Source organism: Parambassis ranga, chromosome 20 (genome assembly GCF_900634625.1).
Source record: "Parambassis ranga chromosome 20, fParRan2.1, whole genome shotgun sequence".
NCBI classification, from domain to species: domain Eukaryota; kingdom Metazoa; phylum Chordata; class Actinopteri; family Ambassidae; genus Parambassis; species Parambassis ranga.
The window spans coordinates 10,212,437-10,234,933 of NC_041040.1; the positions used below are offsets into that span (position 1 = coordinate 10,212,437).

The window sequence follows — 22,497 nt, forward strand, 5'->3', positions numbered from 1 at the left end:
CTTCGAACAAAAAACTGCACATACATGGCTATCAGTTTCTCCTTGCTATTGTCACAACAGTGTTCTGGACACTGACTGGGTTTGGTGGAAAGCTGTGTAGTTTGAAAACTGGCAAAATGGAGTTTGTGATCACCCCGATCTGATAACCCAGCTGCCTTGCAAGGAAACTGTTAGAACAAGAACTATTTATATTTATATATTTACTATACTTGCAATCTGATAAAAGTAAAAAAATATATTATGATTTTTTTCAGTGCACAATGACTTAAACTTGTCCTCTAACACGTCCTTTCTATCTTGAAAAATGGTGCAGGATTTATCTGCTGGATATCCAGCATGGAAACACAGACTAATTGCAAATAGTTTGGCTGCTCTGGTGAGCTGCATCTCTGGGAAGGAAGTTCCTCTCTTCCCAAACTGAGACTCTGCTCCAATTCAACATCTGTTCAGTATCAGCTTGATTTCTGAGCAACATTGACCTTCTAATGCGAAACACACAGCTCTCAGCGTCAAAGCCAGACTGTGTCATTATCATTCAGAGGGGGCCAGTGTACATATTGTGTGACAGTCTAGCCATGGCAGTAGGGGCTGTTCCTGGCGCAGTTCCCCTGGTGGATCCTGCTCAGCAGAGTGGAGGAACGTGATGCAAATACTGAGCCAGAGGTGCCCTTTGGCTTTGGGTTCGTCTGCAGCAAGGCTGCTATCAATGCTGGAACAGCTACAGGAGCTTCATACCACACAGAGCAGTGAATTGGGGTGGTAATGTCCTGTTGCATAATGAAAGGAGGCAGTGGTGACGGCACTGCGTTGGGGAATGTTGGACCTTAGAATGAATAGGACGGGGATTCAAACACAAGAAGGCTGAATGAGAGAATAAAAACACAGCCGAGGCAGTATGAAAAAAAACAATCTTGTCAATAGTTTTTTTTTTTTTAATTAAAATGAAGAAAAGGTGTGTAGAAATTCAAATAAAAGCCCTGGATGGGAGTGTAGGCATCTGTGCTTGATTGACAGCAGCAGGTTGAGCTCTGACAGGGAAATTACACAAAGAGTAAACAAATGTGTGGTGCTACTTGCATATCATGGGCAGACAGTTTGTCGTTAGTGCTGAAAAATAAAGACAACACCAGCGTCTAACCAAGCAGTCTGACATTGGCAGTGAACTTTTAGTTGGTTAGTTAGTTTTTAGCTGGAAAGCAGATCTTGTATTGTGCAGTCAGTGTGACCACCCATCTATGACAATGAAATTTTAAGTCTTTATGCGAATGCTGAAAAAAAGAAGAAATTTCTAGTGCTAGAAAAACAAAGCCAACAAATGCTGAAAAATGCAGCTCCTTGAATGGCCACTTGAGGCAGAAACAAGTCAATTCCCATAGACCCCAATCTGAAAAATGCCTACATTTACAGCAGGAATGAGCATGTTTACAGCACCAGTCTCTGTAGTTGCTAAAGTCACTAAGTTCTACATTTACACAAAACACAGAAAAACATGTTCATTATGAAGGTGTTGCATTTCCATGTGTAAGACAATGATTGAGTTGCTGACACTTTGGATAATATGCATCACCTTACGGCACAATTTGCTTCTGTTTCGTGAAAACCGGAACCTTTTGACACGAGAATTGAGAGACTGAATCACTCAGAGAGGCCTCACTGGAGCATAATGATGTTAGCAGATCCAGCAGCATGTCTCATAATTGCATTTTTAGTTTTATAATGAAAAAACTTGTTGCAGACATTCCAGGCTACTGATGCAGACAAATAGATTCATGAGGTTAATAAAAAACCTCCAACGGAGTGTCTGTCTCCTATGTGTTTTTTAAGGATAGATGGTAGCACAATAATCCGACCCATGAGTGTCTTGTGGTCTATTGGTAGAGGAGACCATGGTTAAATATTAACCAGGAGAATCCATCAGAGATTCCCAGGAAACACTATGCTGGTGGATAAATGAAGGCAAGATCCTCCTGTTTAATCTGCAGGGGATAAGCAGATTCCCACATGCTTTACAGAGCGTGTCTCTTCCAAGGAAAGAAACAAGACTGATGGGATTTCCATGTTTTAAGTCTCACAAAGAGAGATAAAGGATGGGAGGGGGAGTGGGAAGTACAGACAAGATTATACTATATCTCTGTTTGCATGAGATTGTGTGCATTAACCTTCCTAATGCAATTCAGTGTGTGTCCAGGTGAAGTTCAACTTACATGCAAACAGGCCCATGTTTCTCCACATGGCAGGAACCACGATCCAGGCAATACAAAGGAGGACAATCTGTGAACAAAAAAAAATCTATAGCTTTCACCAAATACTTTTTCTCCACTCTGTTGCCAGCCACCTTACCTGAACAAATCAAGCACATTGATGCTTAGAACATGAATTAAGTCCTTTATTACTCTGTGTGTGTGTGTGAATTGTTGGGGCAGCGCTGAGCTTCATCCAAAGACACCTCACAAACCATCAATACAGAACCAATAACACAATGCAGCAATACTGAGACGCCAAATCAGGAACAAATACTACTGTGCTTCCAGTCAAAGAGGAGGAACTACTCTACTTTTTTAAAATAAACTAAAGTCAGATAATTGAAGCACTTGAGGCCTACTACAAAAGTGATTCCTCATAAATCCCCATGCAGCAAACATTTTACCTGTCTTTCTAAGCACTGTCCATCTCAGTTTCAGTGGAATGAAGGAATAAAGCACAGGCAGGAGTGCAGCAGCTACACTACACTGAGATTCAAGACACAGCATTTGTCCATCTTTATACACAGACTATGATGCAGCAGCAGGGACTGCTATTAAAAAAACAGAGTAAATGCATGGTGCAGTCTAGTCCTGAAAGTGAAACAAAACACTGAGTTTGTAAACAGAGTGTCTCTGTGATGTGGAGATCAGAACTCAATGGGGGCTGCAGCATCTGATTAAAGACCAGCTCGTTTTGGTTGCATGTTTAGGCATGCTGCAGAATGAACATTACTGCATGGTGACCAGTAATCTATTCTTCACCTACAGTGTTTCCACAGTACTGTAGATTAAACCACCGCCTCCTCATTTTTTCTCTGTAGGTTGGTGGAGGTTATCAGGGTTGCCTGTTAAATAATCATCATGTCTAGAATGCCATTATGAAACCCTGAAGTACTGTTCAACCCTTGATAAAGTGAGTGTGGTTTGGCAGTGGATCCAACTAAATGGGAGGTTTGGTCTTGTTCCTGAAAGTGGAGGAAAGCAGAGGCTTTAATGGATTGGATTTTGGCAGCTCGCAATAACCTGCGAGGTGTGCTTTGAAGACTAAACAGCCAGACGAGGAAATGTCCTGAGAGTCACTGTGAGGCTGGAAATGAGCTGAAATGAATAAAGCCTTGGCAGCAGTTAAACTGAAAACTGACTGAGGTATAAAGAAAGAACATAGGTGCTTGTTATATTAAATTTAAATCTACTTTCTTATAAACAAAGAGATGAAAGAAAGACAGTATGTCATTCACACTGAAAGTTTGTTTAGATGTAGCGACATGTCTGAACTAAATGTCACACTTTCCGACATGAGCACTTTAAAAGAAGGTATCTTAAAACTTAAAATATGAAGTCACCAAAAGAAGTGGAGACTTCAGTGTGAAAGATGTGATCAAGGTGAAATGCACAGAGAAACTTCAGGTAGTAAAGGTCAAAAGTAAGGTGCAGCTTATGACTGCCTGGAGATCATAAAATGGAGTACAGTTAATGCAAAAAGGGGGTATAGTAAGTAAAAGAATGTTACCATAGCAGCTGGATTCATCTGAGTGGAACGGCAGACAGTCGGCAGAGTGGTCACAACGTTTCTGAAGTGGGATACAACCAGGCAAACTTTCACACACCAGTTCTCCCGGCTCACACTGAAGAAGAGCTGGTAGAAAAATGAGAGGAGAGCTGATGAAATATGAATAGGGGGTCAGTACTGCATTCAAAGATTGCAATGAGCGTAAGATAAATGTGACAGAAGAACTACTGCTTTTATAGTCTGATCATAATCTGTGAGATTTGTTTACAACTTTAATTTCCCTGCAGCACATTTCTCATGCCACATTTAGAGTTTTTAAGCAGACATTGCACAAAACGACAATAAGGCACAGTTTGGTACTGATTTATCATTCCCACTATGTATGTGGATATTCCAGGCTGAACTGATTATCTGCCAGATCATCCTGATGTTTGAGGAGTTACATATCTGATTTTAATCCCCTGTAATTTTTAAAAACTCTTCCTGTTAATATCTCAAAGATAAAAGGGGAATAATTTATCTATCAACTGTAAATAACAGCAGTATTTCTTTCCAGGAACAGTGCTGCTTTTGTTCTGGATCAACATCACATGGTGTCAACCATGTGATGTTATTATAGAGATGACTTGTTCAGTGGAAAATTGTTCCAGTGAAAGCAGTTCATAGCGAGGTCTGTGGATTATCTAAAACTTACTATTATGTTTTTGGAAAGGGATGATGATGTTGTATTTTGAACAAAGTAGCTCACATGTGTGAGGGATTTTATAAGAAGCTTTCATATGCATGTCTTTGGCTGGTCACAATGCAATATATTTTGGACCATTTTAAGTGTTTAAAAGTGGATAAACTGTGGATAAACTCTTGAGCCAGTCAGCACTGGCCCCTTTTTTAAGCCACTAACTTACGGCAGCTGTGCTCATCCTCTCCATCAGGGCAGTCAAGGACTCCATCACAGCGCAGTATGGAGGGAATGCAGAGAGAGTTTGAACACTGATAATAACCAGCAGCACAGCGGCCTTGAGGAGGAAGTGTTCCAGGTACCAAGGTTGGACAAAACTCTTCATCAGAATGATCAGCACAGTCCATCTCTTTGTCACACCACCAGCTCTCCGGGATGCACTGAAAAGAGTACATACACTGGAACTGGTCTGCAGCGCAGGTCAGAGGCTGTGGGGTTACTGGTCCTGAGGTGGCAAATCACAGCAAAGAGACATGCACGGGAAAAGTTTAATACACTTAAATCCCCTTTTATTGATTCTACTTCACACAAAGAAAGTGACCTTCACCGAGAAATCTCAGAGGATGTTTTAAAACAAAACAGAGAAGCATGCTAATGGTCTTTTTTGAGATCCAAAAGGCTACTTTTTCAGAAAGTCAGTCACAGCAGCAGTTCAGGGGTGAAGGGAGAAGGAGGGGTGGGAGTGAGGCCAAAACACAATATAAATGTAATTGCTTTTCCTCCCCATTGCCCTCTTTGCTGTCCCTCAGCATTGACCCAGTCTCCACAGTGAATTTATATGGACCTACGGGGCAACAGGCTCCATTAACCTACTCTCCTCACCCCAAGGGTCCACACAATTTCTAGGGAAACTGAGGAGACTAGCATGGATGTTGGACTGCAGAAAAAGTGGAAAAATGGCAAAAAGAGGAAAATGAGGAAATAGGGTAAAAATGATGATGGTGCTAGAAGGACAGGAAGTGTAGGAGAAAACAAAATGGAAGTACAAAAAGGTCAAAAAACTAAATCTGTGTACCTCCAACTATGCACTCTGCTGTGTAGGAGATGTCATCCAGGGCAATGTCTGTCCACATGTCTCCACCCACCTCAGCCTGGAAGGTCACTCTGAAAGATCCTGGGTTGGACAGGATGACATTAGCGTACGTCCACTGTTTGCCATGGTTTCCAGTGGCTGCCCACATAGGCAGAGGGATACCGCTGGCTCCAACAGTATAGACCTGGTGACATGAAGAGACATTTTAACTGTGGGAATGGTAAATTATTAGCTGTTCTTTATACAAAAACATGTATAAAGAACAGCATTAAATCAGATAAATTATGAGTGCTTTAGATCAGCATACCTGACTTTAAATAACAGTCCCTAGTTATGTACAATCTATACATTCATGTATTTAGTATAAATGCTTTATTTGACTGTAGTTACAACTCATTTCTGAGAGCCATGTCTCTGTTTCACGTCTGCTTCATGTAGTGTGCTTTCTGTCTATTGTTTTTAGCATTTGCTGATTGTTTGTTGTTTTTAAATTAACCCAGCTAACAAAGAGGCCAAAAAAAGACATAAAAAGCTGAATATGATAATCAAGTTTGTAAGTGACGGATTGATGATGGATTATTTGCTGGCAGGGAGACTTTCACTCCCTCCTGTGTGTATCAGGTGATTGACAGTAAGCAGAGTGTAATTTAGCAGATTATAGTGATAGGCTGAGTAAAACAGGAGAGAAGATGATGGATCATCTGATGGTAAATAAAGTCATTTGAAACTCAATCACTGATAAAACCATACACGACAAAATCATTTATGGAAATGTGGCTGAGATTCAGTCACCTTCAGCGTTCCCATTCTGTCAGAGCCGTGCATGAAGAACCAGAAACGCAGGCGACACAGACCAATACTGGCAGGAAATGGACTCCTGGTTGTCACCTTGGCAACGTCGCCCTCCCTCTGGGTTGCTGAGTGTATGTACAGGAAGTTTCCTCCGCCTCCTTTAGAGATGAATGCAGTACAGAACACTTCACAGTTGTAGTACATTTAAGTGAAGTATGAGTAATATATCAGTGTGCTGAATGCCAAAGCTGAGACAGTAAAAGAAAATCCGCAGTTAAACCCTGTTCAACCATCCAATTTCAGCTTTACTGCAGGAAAGAAATCCAATAACTTTCTTCTGTTGGTTCCAATATACATGATATTTGGACAGAAGACGTCTGCTGTAAAATGTTGTAGCCTGCAGCCTAACGCTGCAGAGAGCTTCTTCAGCTTGGCTAGGCTTGGGGATGAGACAGCATCCCCCAGAAAAAAGGGGGTGGGGGGTTTCCACATGAGTTAAAAGGGATTTAAGGCCCTCACAATCCACATTGTAAACCCTTCTCCCACCCATAGCACTGAATTCTTCTTCAGTTCAGAGCAAGTGTATTCATTCAGATGAACACATGCTGTTACAGCTACATCTCAGAGTAAGACTGCTGGTGCACTGGGTGCACTGCCATGAAAAGATGTGTCCTAAAGTCAATCTATGAAGAATGATACATGATATGATAACTCAGGTATTAGATGAACTTTAACTCTTCATTATCAAGAATGACTTAAACTTTTAGATGCTATTAGATCACTGATTTTAAATTATATTAAGTCCTAAAGTTATGAATACTCAAAGGCGTAACTGCTAAGTACTATCAGAGGATGCCAACCTTCACTCCTGCTCCACAGCTGACTACCTGTTTGACTATTTTCAGAAACCCATAGGTGACAACACAGTGAGGTTTATCCATGTTTAAAATATGTAAATGGAAACTGGCCATTGATCGACTGATTGTGTTTATATTGTTTACTTAAACCAAATGGGAAAGCTTAGCGGTCCAGCTTAGAAATAACAACATGCATTACACAATATAGAAAAATGAGAAATGATGCTAATGCTAATTCATATTTTGTTGATAAACTAAATTAACCAATCAACGTTTGTGTCTTTGGCATTATTTTCTCTCTTTGAAACAAACCAGCTTAGTTTACATTATTATATAGCCTACATAATTACTCCTCCTATACCGTAATTACATTTTTCTCAATGCTGCTTTTCTTTGTTTATCAAGGTCATCCTCCAAGCACAGGGAGCAGCATCAACAGACAAACAGAAGCAAGGCTGGCTTCCAAAACAAAATACAGTAATTAATGAATAAGAATTACAGGCAAAGTCACATGGAAATGAAGGTTTACATTGCTGTAAATAGATGAGAGTAATTGTGTAACACTTGCACCATTAATTTTCGATTAACCAGAAAAAGGAAAATGTTTCACACAGCTGCATTGCTGTACACAAAAAACCCAGCAAGTCCGATGCAGTTAAGCTCAGTTTGACTCAGACTGGCATTGTTTAGCATGTATTATTAACACTGCCTCCATGTGCCTGTCAGAAGCTCCTGTTTCCCAGTTGTCAAGTTGTAATTACAAAGGTGCCACCTCAGAGCTGAAAACATGGAGGACGTCAGGAGGATGCAGACGTTGTTTGTTATAATTGCTTTTTCAAACAAATGAGTAAACATGAGCAGAAGGTTTTAAAAAAAAAGACTGAATGCAAATTTAAAGCTGTGTTTAGGCTCATTCTGTTGTGAAGAGGTCAAAGGGGCAAAAAAGTTTTAAAGTATCTCAACTCAAGTCAAAGTTTTCAGCCAAGAGGACAGGTCAGAAAATGCCTCCAATGTCTGGAGATTTTATCAACACAGTAAAAACAGACTCTCTAGGCGACAGACCTGGACTATGGTCAGTGTGAGGTCCAGCTCCTGGTGTCTCCGTCTTGTGACCGATCCTCCAATTAAAGTCGTCATCAGAGTCTTGGAAAAGTTGGCAGCTCTCTTCCCACTGGTCTTCCTCCATGTTGAAATTACAAGCCCCTGGTGATCCAATTATGTGGTCTGTGAGAGAAAAAGATGGAACAGAAGAGTAGGAAGCCTGGATTGAAAATTGTCTTTCTGCACAGCAGAAGACAAATTCACTACCACTGCCAAAGAAAGCTATTTCCCTTTTCTACTCACCGCAGTCTATCTCATCTGATTCATCAGCACAGTCGGCCTTGTTGTCGCACACTAGGTGGGACTCGATGCAGTGGCCACTGTGACACGTAAAGTCTGTGACTGCAGGACAGCTGACAGACTCCACAGCACCTAAAACAACAGATAAACACAAACACAAATCTGAGGACTGTCTGTCTTGCCCTTAATAAACTACAACCTCACACCACTTTTCCATTCAGCTGTATTAAATCTAGCACTGATAAACAACTGTATCTTATTAAGACATGGCCCTTCTTTAGTCTGCACCAAAGAACATGAGCAATAAACAAAAGCAGACAAAGCCTGTCAGGGGAATCAAAGCCTTCTTCCTGCAGCTCTACCTTGATTTAGACAGAAAAGAGAGGAAGGAAAAAAGGTGGATCACAGACAGCAGACATATAACTGCATTATGTGTGGATGTGTGTTTACTGTTAAACTTCAAAGCTATTAAATGGTGACTGAAATTAATTCCATTTCAGGAGGTCATTGGGGTTAAAACCATCACAGGATTAACCGAAAATCCATTTCAGAATGCATTGAAAGTTGCATATCTGTGTCGTTTAGCTTTGGACAGACGGGTTTGTCTGCTTGTCAGCTTTGCAGTCTGTTTTGATGTCTGTCTGCAGAGCCTGTCTGTAGGTCAGTATTTATGTCTCCCAGCGTATGCGTGTTTATATTTGTGTGTTGGAGATGGAGAGGCCCTTGGCAGAGCCAGGAAACATCCCACATGGTGTCCAGCCTTGTGCCAGGGCCCTGTTTAATGTGGAACATCTGTCTCGGACATAAACATCAAACGGTGCCTGTCAGCGGCTGTCATCACGCAGAAAATCAAACTCTTTCCCTTCAACACATAGTAGCTCTCTCACCCTCTTTCTCTCAGTGCAGCAGTGACAGAATCAATTTCATACTTCCAAAAACTATCCAATGGAAAGATCATAAAATAATTTCACAGCATAATTATATCTTGCTGATGGAGATTATTGGAAGTATACTTTGATAAAAATGGGGATGGGGAAGCCAAGTGAGGAATGTCATTTAATCCCCATTATGTAATTATGCTGATTAAGCTTGTATTCTTGAGGGCATGGTTATGCTGTGATTACTAATTCAGGTGCTCTAAGACATGTGGAATAAGTTTACATCATTACTTTAATCTCACATTTAAAATGAGACTGATTAATGGCTTCAGTGATCCTTCCAGACAAGATAAAGGGCACTCTCAGTGCGCTCCTGTGCCAAAGGTAGAGGCTGGTTTGAACAGATATGTGCATTAATAATGGAACCTTTTACTTTTACGTTTGGCTGAATTAAAACCACATTCAAATTAAAATGCAATAAGAAAGATTTGTGCTGTCACTATACAGAGAGCGACTATGATGTTCATGCAGAGGTTTGCTGAATACCAGTGTCTGTGTGATTACTTTACCAGGTGGGGGGAGTCTGGATCTAAAAAACGTATAACTCCACTACACAGTTTCATTTTTTTGGACAATTAAATCTTAAGATCCTTGCTCATAACTGTACCCCTGCAGTAATTTTTTAAGATTGTTTTAAACTCCAGTGTGTATGCATGTGTTTTTGCATTTCAGAATAGTATCACTCACTAATGTTGGGTGATTCTTGTCTATAACAATCAGAAATATTCAGAGGTATTTAGTCAGTGTGGCTGAATTGTATGTATTTGTTTGCAGCTACAGTGGCAGTTTTACAAACATATGGATGCTTGGCAATCATGTTTAAATCTTAGTTTGGTGTTCTAATGATCAAATGTCTATACTAGGAAACACCATTTAAAAGTGTGTGGTGCTGGCACGTGTCACCTACTTGGAGCACAGTCTATGAACTCCAGGTCGTCCAGGGCCGCTCCTCCACTCACATCCCACGAACGGATCCCTTCAAATATCACCTCAAAATTCCTCAGCTTCCTCAGTGGGACTTCTGCTCGGTTCCATTTATTCCCTTGATGCCCTGTTTTATTCCACACCTCCGACAAATCGTTCTCCGTCTGTGGAGAAAAAAAGAATCTCATTACAAAACTGGAGCTAACATCAACTACAATATCATTTCATCAAAGAACCTCACATGTCAAGACATGAGAGACTTAATGGGCTGAAATTAACTTTTGGACAGACTGCTGCTGCTGAGAAACACTACTTAAACAGTCACTACTACTTAAACAGAGACCTGCTATTCAGACTGCTCTCACTGAGTTACCATAATGGATTTCTCTCATGCCACATATGGAACATATTAGAAGACAGACGGATGTGTATTGCTCCATAAGTCCACTCAGTCTTTTTCCCATGGTGCTCAGCAGACACTAAATCATGACTAATACAGCTTTGAAACAGCAAATTTGACTTTGAAAGGGGTTTATAGATGTATGTTTTTGAGAGGCAGCACCTCACCAGTGGTTTTACTGTCATGTGAAAAGCATTTACAAAGACATATCATATCATAATAAAAATGCAGTTTTGCTTCAAGCATATAAAGAACTACAGCACAGCTGATTCAATATACAGCAGAAACTGTACAGTTATTACATTAAGTATTAACAGTTCAGAGATAACCAGCATGTTCTATATAGATCCATGACACTGCATGACACTACAGAATAAACAACCTTTTCTACAGTATAGCTATATAATATCTGGAACTGTGTCATAAAGGCCCTGCAAATCACTATTATTTTCACTTATAATAATAGTAACAAATAGTGAAAAATTAAGGTGGCAACTTCAAATAACTATTTTGTTTCCACTCATGATGACAAAATGAACACGATTTTACAAGCTCTATTCACACAACCAAAGGGCAGAGCTACATCCCCATGAATCACTTTAGAAATTCTATTGAGCAGTGGCTGATGTTTGCCAAAATAACTTCATTCTTGTCTTTTCTCATGTAAACCTACAAATGGTATACACATATATTAAAACATTCACCCTGGTTTAAGTGTGTTTTCTTTTCTCATGGGCAGCAATGGAGCCAGAACAAGCCATAGAAGAAGAAGAAGAAGACAATGCAACGGGCCAAGCCACACAAAAGTCACATTCATGGTGGTCAAATTTCTAAACTAGTTGTTCCTAAACTCTTCTTTTAAAGCCATCTGGAAATTCTATTCCAAGTAGTCAATTGGGAAGAATCCCCAACAGTATCAGATCTGCAAAAGTATTAACCCTTTCCACCCCAAGCCTATTTTAAGGCCTCAGCTTGAAAATGGCATGCCCAAATATTCATAATATAGCAAAACAAATGTAACTGTGTCAATTGTCAAAGCCTCAGCTTTCATATGACACATTGTTTGTTTGTGTGGCTTGAAATATCAGAGCTAGCAATAACAATGTGTAAATGTGTGTAAATATGACTTATATGTGTTTGTAGTAGAGTTTCTACTGTTACTGTAAATTTGATATGCAATATGATTTTTTTATATGGATAGTGCAGTGGTGGTGGTTGTTTTTACTAGTGATGGTTTTTATTCTTGGCTAGCTGCAAAAGGCCCCAAAAAAAGGGGACTCTGGGATTGAAATTGTAAACAAAGAACATGTAAGCTGACAGCTAATTGCTGGCGAGCAGAGGTAGTATGCCTTATTATGACTTGCATTCAACTGAAACAGATCTTTCAGGAATATGTGCACACACACACAGGCACACTTTCATCTATTTTCTCACTTGACTGGAGTCATAGTTCAAACCTGTTTAAGCTTTAAGTCAATACAGAGTACCCCTTCCTGGTCAAATCACCAAGTGTTTAATAGTAAAACCTATAAATTAACCACGCATCCTGCTGAAGTTAATGAGTCTGTTACGAAGAGTGTTGTGACTGCTATAATTTGTAACAGCTTCCTCATCTTTGTAAACCTGACAGAATAAGTGCAGGTCTATTACATCACATGATTCATTCAGTTTTAGAGACAGTTATTCGCAGCAGACTGAAACTTCCTGGACACTACATCAGAACAAAGTGGAAGCTCAAGACATCACACTTGCTACGTGAAGTTTGACCAGAGCCTTGACTGCAGTGAAAAGCGACCTGGTCTAATGTACTCAATGGGAGAGGACAAGCAATGTCACATTCTACTGCAGTTTGAAAGCCTATTAAAATGCACCCTTGGGTGAGGCATGCACAGCCTGTCTCCTCTGCTTTATGCCAGTAGAGCCCTGGCTTGAAATAATCTTGTTACTGTGAGAGTAGAGCACAGATTAATAGGAAGCGTTACAGCAAGATTTATCCAGATTTATGTCATGGAGTAAAGGCTCAATCCATAAAAGCAGGCTTAAAGAGACTGACGAGTGTATGATACTAGCATATGTAGCTTGACACCTGGGTGGCATATCAGTCATGGCATTTATTCGACTGATTTGAAGTTTCATTTCCTGAGCTCATGTTAAGGTAGTGTAACTGAATATTCAGTGTGGATGTACATTTGAATAATTTATTGTTTTATATAAAGTCAAGGAGAACAAAGAAACAAAGCTGTAATCCCGAAAAATACTTCTTTTATTGAAATGTTTAGATCTCCACGGTCCATATTTCATATACTGAATGTTCCATTAAGCTGAAATCCAATTTGTATTCATGACTTTTTCATTTTGTGGAACTGATGGCAGCTGCTTTTCTATCACCTCACCTTCAAAACAGTTTTTTGTGGAACGTCTCTGCATAGTTTAATAAAAAAAGTAACAGCACTGGGGTGATATTACCATATTGTTTTTTGTGCTTCAAATCAAAAACATGTTCAAATGATTAGCCTTGTCATGCTATATTTTAGTTCTGTCCGCTCTTTGGCTGACTGGCAGATGTTTGGCTCACCATAATGGCAGACCACAATACCATGTATATAAATGAGCAAATAGCAGGCTATAAAGTCATTTCTCTCTGTCATCATAACAGTGAGATGATTCAGTGTGCATCTGCCAGACAGGCAAACAAACAGCTTTCACAAAATATTATGAAATAAACGATGCCTGAAAAAGAAAGTAACATACTCCTTATGTGAGAGCTTTATCCTTTTGATACAACAAAAGAGGTCATTATGTCATGTGGATGAAGCCTATGAGAAAAAATATTAGATTATGATTTTTGAGTAATTTAATTTATTAAAGCATTATTACATTTTGTACGTCATACTGTAGTGCAACAGAAAATCAATCAAAACTAGATGCCACAGAGCTAAGTTAGTTAATTTTCTAATAAAAGCAGGATCGCTCACCAAAGCTTGGCTGCATGGATTGTTGGTGTCTCCATAACACTGGCTGATATACTGACAGCTGATTTAGCAGCAGCTCCAGGAGTTTGGATGAATTGCTGGTATTCACTCAGGACTCAACAAATGTTGTTGTATGTTTGTTTCTGACACATTGTACATGTCAGATCTTATTATCATTTGCACAATGTGAAAGTTTGAAAACTGGTTGATTCAGAGACCTCTACCTCTGTTTAGTTCCTTCCTTATAATTTATGTTCACTCTGCTGCTGAACCCAGATGATCAATGTGATAAATGATTACTCTTAGGAGCAGGTTATAGGCCTGGTGATATAAATAGACAGGCCTGTTGAGCCTTTTATGAACTCCACTGAAGGAAACATTTGCCCGGTAGATATAATCCCCTCCTTCCCACTCGGTGCCTGCAGCCTCATTATCATAACTCCCTTTGTTCTTCACCCAACCTTTAAAGATGGCTCACACCGTATTTACACAAGGACGCCTGCAGAGCATGTGTACTTCTAGTCTTGCCTGTTTGTATTTATTTAGTTGTGTGGACTCAAGGCAAAGTGTTATAAATGATTGCACAAAGAGATAATATGTCTTTGAACCTTCTAGGTCACACATGCACTTAACATCATTTACAGTGTGTGTCATGGGGAGCCACAGATATACAGAGATAGACTCAGACATTTGTTTCCATCTTGCACATGCGCACAATCGACTCAATGACAAAAATCACACAGGACGACGTGTGCAGTGATCATCCTCTGTGTCTGTGTCACTGTGTGTAAATGACTCCCCCACCTCATATTAATGTCATGAGCTGACCTTCTTTAAAAGGCCAAATTTTACATATTTTCCATGTATAAGTGAAAGAGGTGGACACATAAAACAGTCCACATGAATTCATCATCCCCTGCCTCTCAGGGAGTCACAATAATCAATCACAGAACCAGCAGGCTTGATTGAAAAACTGGATTTGAAAACATTTGAATTTCAAAGTTTGCACCAAGCGTAAAGATATAATCAATAGCACAGAGTATTTGTCTAATGACTGAATTAATAACAGCATCTTAATTACTTGTAAAACACTTTGTTATTTTCTTGTTTGTTTTTAACACATTTTACCTAATTTGATGCTGAATGAACAATGTAAGCTGTTGCTGGAAACGATTAGCTAAATTAACCAAAAACCAGATGCACTGGAAAAGGGTGAAAATTAGTGTGTACTTGAGTGTCATTGCTGGAGCTGAAAAACCCAGTGAGTAAAAGCATGTTAGTGAGTTTTTTTTGTCTTGTGTGAATTTAATTTTACCATTAAATTAAAAATGTTAATTCAAACCCCACATTAACAAAAAAAAACATCACAAATATAAAAACTTTGATTATATATTATAAAAGCAAACAGATATTCACAACAGCTGGGAACTTTTCGTTCTTGATTTTTGCAAACATTGCCTAAAAATGACACCTTAAATACTGCCCTGCCATCAAATTATTTACGACTGCAGGAATTTAAACATATGCAATGCCCTGATCATGGTAATGAAGACACATGTCAATCAGTTTAACATTGAGACTCTATGACAACAGAGCGGCTCTGTGAATTGCTTGGTAATGCTTATAGGTAATACTTCAGCATGGGATATATCATTTTCATTTTTTTAACACTAATGATATGTCTTTTGACTTGAATGTATATTAATGTATATTAATATTAATGTTTAGAATTTATTAGGTTTTATTTTATATTTTTTATTTTTACGCTCACTACTTTACCTTATTTGTATTTCTGTCTTTTTTGAGTATACATGGAGCACCTGGAACGAAAGCAATTTCCCCCTGGGATCAATAAAGTATTTCTGATTCTGATTCTGATTCTGATGTACATTTTTGTGAGGCAGATTACTGCTCCTTGCTGTCTGAAGACAGAAACAGTTTACATGATAGCTTGCTGACCTGTTTTGCAAATGGCACAATCACAACAAGGACGAACCAGCAGCTGCTGCACATATTAAAATATATGTTTTACTGCACATTCTCACAGGGAGGAAGGGATCTACTCAACCACAGCATCTACACCTTAACCTTGAGGTGTACCTGCCTATAAGGCTGAGAGACCACAGACCACAGGATGGAGGCAGAGTAAGAATTTAAACAGCAGAAAGCTACCAGCATAATTGTTATTATAAGCCAACCATGCATGCATAAAGTAGCAGGTAGCTAAACACCTAACAAGCAAGCAGCCTTGAGAATCAGCAGGGATGGATTGAGTCCAGGTGGTGGGGTTAGCCCCCTCTGCATTAAGGAATAACCATGACCCCTCCTCCACCCTTACAAACGGCCGATTGATCAACAAAGAGTGACAGTCCTACACAGCATTCTGCCAAAGTACTAAGTCCACTAGACAGCAGTGCAGGTATAATGTGATGGCTGTCTGCATTTACATAATTTGATATAGTCAGGCTTTATTCCTTACTGAGCGTAACCACGGTAACCACACACGGCAGAAGGCAGTGGGTCTCTTTCATGAACTATCATCATTTCCTATCACGATCGTGAAAACAGCTGCATCTGAATCAAAACACACTCCAGCAGATGGCTTACCTTGATCAGCAGCCGGATCGTTCCTGAGGCCTTGTGGGAAATGTAGTACCAGAAGGAGAGCTTGCAGATGGCGCTTGACTCTTTCCAAACTGAGCTTCTAATATGAGCTTTATCACCTTTCAGTCCCACTGGTGTAGCTTCTAGATAGACAAAATGACCTGAAGAGAGAGGAGAAGAAGTGCAGTGATGGAAGAGAAGGCCAGAGAGGAGTTCATAACTATCTCTGTATGACTACTATGACAAAGGACTTAAGGTCCTAAATAACAGAGAAGGAAGAAACTGTTATGGCTTTTAGCTATAGCCATAGTATATTTCTTAATATTGAGTAGTGGATTTAAGTTGCCTTTATTAAAGATAAGAGAAGCCAATCCAGTCATCCTGCAGCTATATGAAGACTGTATTAACTTATAATCCATTAAAGAGGTTTGCAGGCAAAATGTGCGTTCCTACTGACCATTAGATTTGTTTCATTTATGCAGATTACTTTTTTTCTGCAAGTGAGAAATTAAAGAAGAAGCCACAGCCAAGACATTGTCGCACATGAACACCACAACAGGTTGACTGCCAATAAGTTCTAGAAACATATGTGGTTATTTGGACAGGATTTACATAGTAAAAAGCACACAAAGAGACCCTTCAAACAATCAGTAAACTCAACCTGCAACAAGTAGAACTGTCATGTCTTGTCCAAACTGGGAGCTAGGTATGTATCAGTCATTTCAACCACTACTGTTGTTTTCCTGGCGAGGACAGGGTTACTAACTTATCTGTGACTTTGCTGAAACATTAACACACACTTGCTGTTACCAGGGTAACCAGATATGACACCAAATCACAACCAGGACTGAAGTATTTAGGGTTGACGATGGATGGTTCACCTCCACAAGACTTGTGTGTGCTTATAAATGTGCTAATTCATTCACTTGTATTGCTCTTCACCGTGCAGAGTATATAATAGAATTTCAGGCCAGCATCCATTACCTGAATTCTCACCTGCTGCATGTTCACATACTGAGAAGTGACTTATTGATTTTGTCTCCTGAGTGGCTAAAGCATGAATTAAACATAGAGGAGCACTATCACAGCAATTTAGCTTTAACAGGTGAAAAATTCCATTAACTTTGATTGTAAGAAACGCACTCGCTCAATTATACTGTGGGGACAGAAAAAATAGACCAATTTAAAGTTAGGAAATGCAACACATACCAGTCTCATTCATGAATGTGTGATCATATGGAGGCCGTATGCTTTGGAACGATCCAGTACCCAGCGTCCAATCAAAGATGTCGGCCAGGGAGCTCTTCCAGCCGCAGCGACCGTTTTCAAAGGAGCAGGAAGTCCCACAGTTCTTTTCATCTGTGCCGTCACTACAATCATCTGTGAAATCACAACTCTGTCCCGAAGTAAAGCACCTGCCATTTTCACAAGGAAGGAAGCCCGGAGAACACGACCCTGGACATGAGACAGACAGACGCACATTATACAACTTAACTGCTGCACAGTTTCACATATGCACAGTAATATGTTTGAAGGACAATGTAAGCTAACGTTGTCCCTGGGTCTAGTGGAAAATGCGCTGACACACGTTAACTGTTTTATTTACCTCGGGGTAAGAGGTGTTCTGCTAAGCTATCACACGTCTGGCTACAACTTCCTGTTAACTAGTAATTTCCCCCCAGTAAAACAACTATTGTGTGCTTTACCAGCACCCCTAGACTTGAGTATTAACTTCAGGGCATTAGAAATCAACCTAAAAAGTGTTTGGGTTGGGGGTGCGGGGCATGCAGCATCAGGGTCTCTTTAAGAGGCTTAGGAGGACAAAGGAGCAAGGAGCTATAAGCCTGAATCACTGTATCATTGGGTGGCGATACTGGAGGTGGCTTGGAATGCTTGTTTTGGAGCCTGGCATTCCAGTGGGGTCAGTGCTAGGCTTTGGGGTAGAGTAAGAAAGGGAGATGAGGCATGATGAAAAGGGGTGGTCCTGTAACTAAAGGAAAGAAAGAGGTATAGGTCCTTCCTAATCCTTTGTTCCTCTTCAGATGCACAGGACCAGAAGCAATGTGTTCCAACAAAGGCACACAGAAAGCCAGGAAGCCACAGCTCCCAACTGTGAAGCTAGACTGCTCTGCTGCATGAAGCTGCACATGGATTCATTTCAAAGAAAAGCTCTTTTTCTGAAGCTAATAACATTCCCCACACACCATTTCTCTACACCTGTGAATGTAGACTTCTTAATATATTCTCATTAACATATCCTCAGAACATCTTGTTAACTTTTTCTTTGATTGGTGTGGCCTTGATCACACTCTCTCCTCACATACAGTGTGTGGGTCAGGCACCCTGGGTGGCATACTGCCCCCTGGTGCAAGGATGATGGCAATAAATTAAAATTAAATTAATATTTCTTTATCAGAAATGTTATCCAGCCATTTCTACATATGTACTCTTTACTCATGAATAATTGTATGTACCATTGTGAATTTAAACTGTGTACCGTGACCCTCAAGTGTTAATGGCCTTACACACAAGGGTCTTAAAGGGGCATTAACAGAAAGAGTCATGTCAAAAGATCTGAGCTTTGTTTTGACATGCAGTATTGAGAGTAAATTTCAGTTTTGATTAACTTTATGACCATGAAGGTTATCTCGTAAAATATTTTATATACATATTGCAGCAATGTTTAATTAAAGACTTCTGATGCTAATTTTTTAAAGGCAATTTAACTGAGGTGATCAATTCTGATTATTTTGCATGGAGTACATTTGCAGTGAAGTGCTGCTAGAGCTTCTTTAGGTTAATGATGTTGAAAGAGTACATTAGTTACACATATACTGTATACAGTACATACATAGTAATCACTGAATGCGATACGCATGTGAATATCTGCATGTATTGTTCTTCAAATTAATGTCATGACACACGTGCATATAGAGGGTAAATACGGTCCATTATTTCTCTATCATATCATGAAATGTGTTGCAGCTGTACAGTATAGATTGAAGCTGTGGCAGAAAAACACCCTGCAGGGGGGCTGCAGTAAACAATGGCAGTTCCTGCTGTCTCTGCTCTCTGCTCTCATCAGTGTTGCTGGCTGTCCCTTGTGACTTCTTAACAGCAGGATCAACTTCACTGTCAAAAAGCTGATCTCCCAGATTTAACCTTCAAAAATGCTCCACTCTGTAGAATCACTTCTACTTCCTTCCTGCTTTTCTTGTTTTTAAAAGATGAGTCATGTTTGGATAAAGGAAAATTGTTAATTATATCTCACCCTATATGTCTAGTGTACTTCCACCAGCTATTATGCCTAAATGCAACAACTATTCTGTAGTTCATGCATTTATATGTAAATATAGATGCATACATTAAATTAGCCTAGGAGCTTTAACTTGATACATAAAAGTAAACTGTGTTGCAGGGGTGCATCAAAAGTAAGTTCTCTGTACATATTTTAAAATGATATATGCATGTATATGAAGGTATTTGCTTCTGTAATGTTTGGTCTAATTTGACATTTGAAAATGTCAGACCTTTAAAGAAAGCAGCTGTACTTGCATTGTCATCATCAAGACAGAAATAAAGCTTCAGAATCCCCCTGATTCATGTCTCATATCAGGACAGTTCAGTGTTTGACAGTGTAATTAAAATGGAAGCATCATTAGTGTGCAGACCTTTGATAGATCCTAGCAGGACTACACTACTTCTAGTGACTGATTGGTACTCCCTACTCTGTTGGAGACTTGCTTCTCACTGAAAGTGCTAATGCAGACAAATGCAATGAGACAGTGACACTGTGAGACATGCAGGAGAAGAGACAACTGTGAAGAAAACCCTGTACATCACACGGAAGAGAGGCCTTCTGCAGCTCAAAATGACAGGAAGCCTCAGAGTATCATCCCTTTCAGCTTTCACATAAATCCTCTCCTCCTCAATATCCAGCACAACACAAAGGCAATATGTTTAATAGGCCAATTATAGCCACAGTGACAATGGCAATAAATCAGCTCTTGTTGTTTTCTCCTACCTTTTAAAGGGTTCCCTCATAAAAAATGCAAGGGATGCAGAGGAACGCCTAATAGCTGAATAGCTCCCAAGCCTGATATACAGACCATGATGGGTTGGCTTTAGTCATTGCTCCGACAGCATGTCAAGCGAAGCGTTTCCTTTGAACAGAAAATGTTTTTTCTCTGTTTTGGTTTGGGTTTTTTTAAATGGAAGAAGATAATTTCAAAGGTTTAAATACACTTTGGGCCAACACAAGCAACAAAGGAGATTCATGACTCAAATGTGTGGGAGACATTGTGACCGGGGCTTCTGGATAAGTTCATTGTTAGTTTAATTTTCATTTAAAATATAACATCCATCTCCAAAACTTGAGAAGTGTTGTAATATACCAACAGCTTTTTTTCTGAGTGCACACAGAAGCCAACTATCAGGGAGTAAGGCACTCAAACTACAATTATCTACACCTTGTAATATATTAATCCAGAAAATAATACAGTTTAGCACTTGAGCTCTGCAGCAATGTTCTCATCATACTGACAATCACTCCGAAGCACAGTGATAACATCCTCATATAAGAAAATAGTCCCAGAGGGAAACTACTTACTGAGAGTAAGAAAATGACTGCACTGCCTGCCTCAGTGGAATCAAAAAGCCATTTTTAAGTAGCCATTGGTCTTTCAGAGACAATAACAAAAGCCAAGTTGTTTCTGCTACTCCTGGCCTTCATCAGGTCACACAGCCTTTTTTAAAATACAAGTCTTTTTTGGCAATGACTGAGCTTGGTTGAATGTCAGTCTTTATTTTTCTGGAGTTGCCGCTGTGATATGTAGCACTTGAGCTTAAAAGATAGTGAAGCTTTCTTTGCAAAGACAAGAATTAGCCAAGAAAATGGAACAAAATGGTGAAAAGCCTCTGTCTTGTACATTTCTACATATTTCATATTTTTAATTTAGATCATAGGGAAGTAAAAAACTTGTTTCAGTACAGATATATCATATGATATATCTGTACTTAATTTAAAGAATAGTGAAAGGGTCAATTTGTGCACCAACCAAATTTCTAACATGGATAAAAAATTTAAGATATCTCATAAGAATAAAGAGAGTAAGAATAAAGAAATATAGAGTATAGAAGAAATCTATCAACTGATGTGAGTGCTGTATTCAAAGTGATGGGTCATAAAAGGAGGCAGACTGAAGTTGGGGAACAAAAGAAAACTGCGTACCTTCGGGAGGTGGGGGAGTGCTGTTCTCTGATTTATCTGAGGAGGCAAGAAGACACCCCGGGGAGAAGGTGATGTCATCCAGACAGATGTCACCTTTCGGACTTCGACCCACCTTGCCCTCAAACATGACCCGGAAATCTTGGGAGCAGCTCAGCAGGATCTCCCTCATTTGCCAGTAGTTGCCCTGATCTCCGGTCAGGTTCAGCAGGAGATCAAGATGCCCTTGGCTTTTGCTGAACACGCTAAGTGTCCCAATACCATCTCCAGACATGTGGAAGTAGAAACGCATCTATGGGCAAAGGAGAAAAGAGAGAAAGTAAAAAATCTGTCATACAGCAGGAATTAGTACAGCTCCTTTGTACTACAATACTACCTCATACCACACATATATGTCAGGTAGTAATATGTTTTATAAACCTGTCAGTAGGATTTGTGCACGTTTGTGAGCACGCATATATTACAAGAATCCAGCTGCTGTTAGGAATGAACGCTCTACTGGCTTCCTCTCTAGAGGCACGTTGTGCCAGAGCAGCACAGTTACTCTCTCTCTGTCTCAGGAGAGAACATACCCATCCTCCCCTTCTCACTTCCCCCAGCACAGCCCTCCCTTCAGTTTAATTGGAGCCTCTTTGCTGACTGCCTGATTGATTGACAGGTTAGAAGTGGGATAAGACAGACATGACACACAGAGCAAACTGGGCAGTCAATCAAGAAATTATTCCTGGTGGAGCAACAGACCGACAGCTTGGGAGGACACACACGCACAGACACACACAAGTTCAAAAGCACATCCTCTCCATTTCTAATTGCTCGTTTAGTCACATCAGATTTGCAGCTGTAGAAGAAGGTCATATTGAAATTGATTTCTTAAGACTGTAAATGCACTTTAATACGAATAGTTTGACATTTTGACA

General features: G+C 39.8%; 1 protein-coding gene across 2 annotated transcripts in view; it reads right to left on the bottom strand.

Annotated features, from left to right (window-relative positions):
* The window catches only part of malrd1 (MAM and LDL receptor class A domain containing 1), a 40,812-nt gene that overhangs the window by 3,120 nt on the left and 15,195 nt on the right, over positions 1–22,497 (bottom strand). For both annotated transcript variants that reach the window (XM_028433105.1, XM_028433104.1), the window contains exons 18-28: positions 21,584–21,872; positions 17,563–17,808; positions 16,357–16,514; positions 10,361–10,541; positions 8,519–8,647; positions 8,237–8,398; positions 6,318–6,475; positions 5,508–5,709; positions 4,659–4,937; positions 3,754–3,879; positions 2,205–2,271 (exon numbers count right to left, since the gene is read on the bottom strand). In XM_028433105.1, coding sequence (XP_028288906.1) covers positions 2,205–2,271; positions 3,754–3,879; positions 4,659–4,937; positions 5,508–5,709; positions 6,318–6,475; positions 8,237–8,398; positions 8,519–8,647; positions 10,361–10,541; positions 16,357–16,514; positions 17,563–17,808; positions 21,584–21,872 — 1,997 coding nt within the window. The remainder of the gene's footprint in view (positions 1–2,204; positions 2,272–3,753; positions 3,880–4,658; positions 4,938–5,507; positions 5,710–6,317; positions 6,476–8,236; positions 8,399–8,518; positions 8,648–10,360; positions 10,542–16,356; positions 16,515–17,562; positions 17,809–21,583; positions 21,873–22,497) is intronic.